The 4,594-nt window shown below is 58.1% G+C and overlaps 1 protein-coding gene across 1 annotated transcript in view; it reads left to right on the top strand.

The window, feature by feature from the left end:
* The window catches only part of EFCAB8 (EF-hand calcium binding domain 8), a 60,735-nt gene that overhangs the window by 32,807 nt on the left and 23,334 nt on the right, over positions 1 to 4,594 (top strand). Inside the window, exons 12-14 of the mRNA XM_030887079.1 lie at positions 177 to 328; positions 1,545 to 1,679; positions 3,409 to 3,519. Coding sequence (XP_030742939.1) covers positions 177 to 328; positions 1,545 to 1,679; positions 3,409 to 3,519 — 398 coding nt within the window. The remainder of the gene's footprint in view (positions 1 to 176; positions 329 to 1,544; positions 1,680 to 3,408; positions 3,520 to 4,594) is intronic.

The following is a 4,594-nucleotide window of genomic DNA, read 5'->3' as shown; positions in this document are numbered from 1 at the left end:
CTGCCCCTCTGCCAGGTCCCCTCCTGCCCCCCTGCCAGGCCCTCTCCTGCCCCTCTGCCAGGCCCTCTCCTGCCCCAGGCACCAGGGTTGGGATGCTGGCACAGGCCTGCTTGGGCTCCCAGGAGAAACTGTTTAGGACAGGACGTTGGTGACCGATGCCCATGTCTTGGCCTCAGTGACAGGCGGCTACGACCCCTTCATCCGCCTGTGGAACCCCTTGTTCTCATCAAGGCCTGTGTGGCTGATGAAGGGCCACCAGACCTCGGTGACACACGTCCTCGTGAGCAGCACCAACAACAGCATCCTCATGAGCGTCTCCAAGGACAAGGTGCGACCCTCCCGGCTCCCCCACCACTTCCTGTTCCTAATGTCCCAGTTGGACCAGCCTCGTGGCCAGACAGCTGGGAAGAGTGGAGGCCCAGAGGGCACGCTGTGACCTCCCGGCCTGTGGTCCTACACCTGGCTAAGTGCCCCAGGTGGGATCATTTGAGAGAAGCCATGGAGCCCTGGTGGCATAGTGGTCACTGGTTGGGCTGTGACCCCCAAGGTCAGCAGTTCGAAAACACCAGCGACTCCTTAGAAGAAAGTTTCAGTTAGTCTCAAACTCCCCAGGGGAAGTTCCGCTCTGTCCCACAGGGTCTCCATGACTCCTCATTGGCTTGGTGGCAGTGTTTGGTTTGATTATGTGGGTCCCCGGCCCAACTTGCGCTGGTCATCAGATGGAAGCTCCTGTGTAGGCCAGCCTGACTGTTTACTCTGTGGCCCTGGCCACGGCCCCTCCCTTTCCTGAGCCCACATCTCCTTATCCACAGAAAAAGTTGCTGAGTGATTTAAAGAAGCGTAAGGTACCGGCACAGCCAGCCACATTGTGGGTGTGCAGTGCCTGGAGCCTGCTTCCTGCCCGGCCCTCTCCCAGACTCAAACACCCACCACCCAGCTCTGCTTCTTGTGGCCCCTCCTCGGCTGCCTGGTGGCCAGGGCCCCACTGGGTGTTTGCAGAGCCAGCATGTGGGCCCAAGTCTGGCCAATCCCAAGTTCATGTCCTCTGCAGCTCGCTGCAGATGTCCTGGAGCTGTGAGGGTCCTGGAACGGGTTTCCACGGGGATCTCCTGGGAGGGTCTCTCAACCCAGAATGAATCTGGGGCGCTACTCTGGGGACCAGCAGGCCTTTTTGGCAACGATGTTGTCGCCACTCCCTTTGTGTGTGTGTCACCCTGGTGGGGCCTCGGAGAGGCTGGGCTGTGGCTGGCTGGGCTGTGGCTGCCCCAAAGTGGGGGGTGGGTGGAGCAGGGCAGGGGCGGGACGCTGCTTCTGGGCTGAGCTGGTGAGTGAATGCTCTTCAGGGCCCACCGTGCCTCAGTTTCCTCATCTGAGCAGTAAGAGCAACCTCTTGTTGCTGGGAGTGACCGTGGGAGGACACAGTGCAGAGAGAGCATCTTAGGAGGGCTTGGGCAGTGTGCACCTGGCCCTGCGTGCAGGGAGTGTTCACAAAGACTCCTCCCCCAGGAGGACCCTCTGCCTCTTTGCTTGTTTGGCACCCCTAGAATATCCGGGTGTGGGACATGCAAGACTACGTGTGCCTCCAGTCCTTCTGCGGGAAGCTCCTGGGGCTGGGAAACTGCCCCATCACCAGCATCTGCCTCTACAAGGGAGACACCTTCATCTGTACTACCTACTCCGTAAGTGCTGCCCGCTGAGGGGAGGGGTGGTCCCAGCGGCTGGCATCTCATGTCTCACAGGGTGGTGACCCCTGGCCAGTCCCCAGCCTGCTCTTCACTGCCACCAGGGTGAGCCTGATAAATGCCTTTCCCTGGCCCCCCAGGCTCAATCTCGGGGGTTTGCCCGCATGCCTGGGCTGCCCGGCTGCCCTCTGCCCTCCTACCTGCTATTCTCCTGCAGACTCTCTGCAGGGAAGCCCACCTTGACCCCAGGCTGAGTGAGGAGGCCCTGCTCCACGCCTCCTCAGCTCAGCGCCTTCCTCAGCCACGGCCCTTATCCTTTGGTGCCCTTATCACAAGCTGTGCATGTGATTGTGCTTCCTGCTGAGTCCTGCACCCCAGAAGGAGAGGCCAACCTGAGGAAACGGACCCACAGCCCACCCCTGAGCTGGGCCCCCCCGGGGGCCACACTGACCCTTGTCGTATCTGCCACCAGGCCATCCTGACAGGGGACCCCTGAGGGACTCTCCTGCAGAAGAAGTGGGGCTGGGGCCTTGTCTCTGTGGAGTGCTGGGCTGGCAGCCAGCATTCTCACTGAAAACGCTCACTCCTGTGGAGTCGTCCCGACTCATAGCGAGCCTACAGGACAGGGTGGAATTGGCCCTGTGAGCTCCTGAGACTGTCACTCTTTATGCAAATAGAAAGCCTCTTCTTTCTCCCATGGAGCAGCTGGTGGTTTTGAACTACTATTCTTATGGTCAGCAGCCCAACTATCCACCTTGTGGTCAGCATAACCCACTATGCCACCACTACCACCAGGACTCTCTATGTATTCCTTCAAAACACAGAATCAAAGACAAACACAGCAAACTCATTGCCTTTCGGTCACTGTCGACCCCTGAAGACCCTCATGGAGGGCAGAACTGCCCTCGGGCGCTCCTGAGACGGTCACTCTGCAAAGGAGAACAGAAAGTCCCGACTTTCTCCCTAGGACCAGTTGGTGGTTTCGAACTACTGACCTTGTAGCTAGTGAACGAATGCATAACCACTACGACACCAGGGGTTGGGCAAGTGCGATGGCCTGAAATGAACTTCAAACGCTTACTCACTTCTACCAATGCAGACCGTCAGTATAAACCCTGTTGGCATAGCGGGTTACGAGTTGGGCTACTAACCTCCAGGTCAGCAGTTCAAAACCGGTGGCCACCCTGAGGGAGAAAGATGAGGCTTTCTACTCCCTTAAGGAAGTCATCCTGGAAGCCCACAGCAGGAGTTCCACGCTGTCCTATAGGGTCTCCATGATGAGTCAGAATCGACTTGATGTCACTTAGTGAGAAGAATAGATTAAACCCTGTCCCACATCTCTTACAAGGAACCGATGAGGTTAAAAAAAAAAAGAAGGAAGAAGAACAGACAATTTGAGAAGAAAGTGCTAAGAGTTATGTTCGAGTTGTGTGTTAGACACTTTAAGGAACATGGACAATGGCCATCTAGCCCAGCCTGGGGCAGGGGTGGTCAAGGAAGGCTTCCCAGAGGAGGACAGCCTCCACATTCAGCTTTCCAGGCATCATGATGGGTGGACGACCTTGGGCTAGACTTGGATTTGGGATTCTAGGAATGCTTTGGTCTGGGACGCCCAACCCGGCCGGGGCAGTGGGGTCGTGGAGTGGGGGTAAGGGTCCAGGGTTGGGAGCTTTCTCCCTGGACCTGCCCCCTGACGGCCCAGCTGTCCAACCTCCGTCACCCACAGATTGGGATCCTCAGCGGGTACTTGGAGTCCCAGGGGCCCAAGAAAGGGGAGAAGACCACCACCCACCGATCCCCACTGTGCGCAGTCCTCTACAGCAAGATCTTCAGGCTGGTGAGTGGCAGTGGGGGACCAGGACAACTGTGAGGTTGGCTGAGGGCTGGGGACACCGGGAGGACTCAGACCCTCTCATGTCGGTGCCAGGATCTGTGCCCCAGGAACAGTCCTCTCAGGGAGGGTGCGCCGAGGGAGCAGGGTGTCCACAGCATTGGCGGTGGCATGTGGACAGCGGGAAAGATCAGGGCCAGCCTATTGGCCGGACCTACTCGGTCACTGGTTCGCCCAACTCCTTCGACCCCCTCGGTGCTCTTGGCAGATGGCCATGGGCTAATTCTACATGGGCAGCCATCGGAACAAACCACTGCCGTGGAGCCGATGCTGACTCATAGTGACCCTAGAGTTCAGGGTTGACCGGCCTCTGTGGGTTTCTGAGACGGTCACTCTGTACCGAGAGCCCTGTCTTTCTCCTGAGGTGTGCCTGGTGTGACCTCTCGGGTCACAGTCACCACTAAGCCAGCTGGGCCCCTATCTGCACAAGCCCTGCGAGACTGAACACGGGGGAGGTGGGGTGTCCTGTGGCCCCAGTGTGGGCGTGGTTTGGACATCATTTTCCAGAGAAGCCATTGCTTGACTTTAGTCTATAGCCAGCTCCCATCAGGACCCCTTCTGTGGCCTGGGTGCTAGGCAGGGTGTCTGCATCAGTTACTGCACGATGATGCCTTTGGCCCCAGGATGCACAGCCTCCCTCCATCCTGACGTTGGCACCCCGCCCCTCACTGCCTCTGAGCTCTTCCATGCCTTTCGACCGACCGGAACCAGCCTTTCTCGTTGTCCTCAGCAGGGAGGTTGGCCTGAAATCCTGCCCTGTTCCTGCTACATTGTAACAGTTGTAACAACAGCCAAATGTATCAATGTGTGTGTGTGGGGAGACCTTTGACTCTCAGGATTCCCCTGCAAGCATGACTTTGAGGGGGCATCATTTCCTGTCTCCCCCCACCCCCACCTCCCTGGCCCCAATGAGTGATGCTGCAGTTAAGGTCTTTTCCAAATGAGGGATCGTATTCTCTGGCTAGGTCTGATAGGTGCCATTTCCCAGGGAAAGGAGACACCACTCCAAACGTCTCCTGAC

The sequence above is a fragment of the Echinops telfairi genome, unplaced genomic scaffold, assembly GCF_000313985.2.
Source record: "Echinops telfairi isolate 266 unplaced genomic scaffold, ASM31398v2 ScPeMD7_5592;HRSCAF=6446, whole genome shotgun sequence".
Classification (NCBI taxonomy): domain Eukaryota; kingdom Metazoa; phylum Chordata; class Mammalia; order Afrosoricida; family Tenrecidae; genus Echinops; species Echinops telfairi.
The sequence above is the reverse complement of the archived record's forward strand: the minus strand, read 5'-3'. Positions and strand labels throughout refer to the sequence as shown.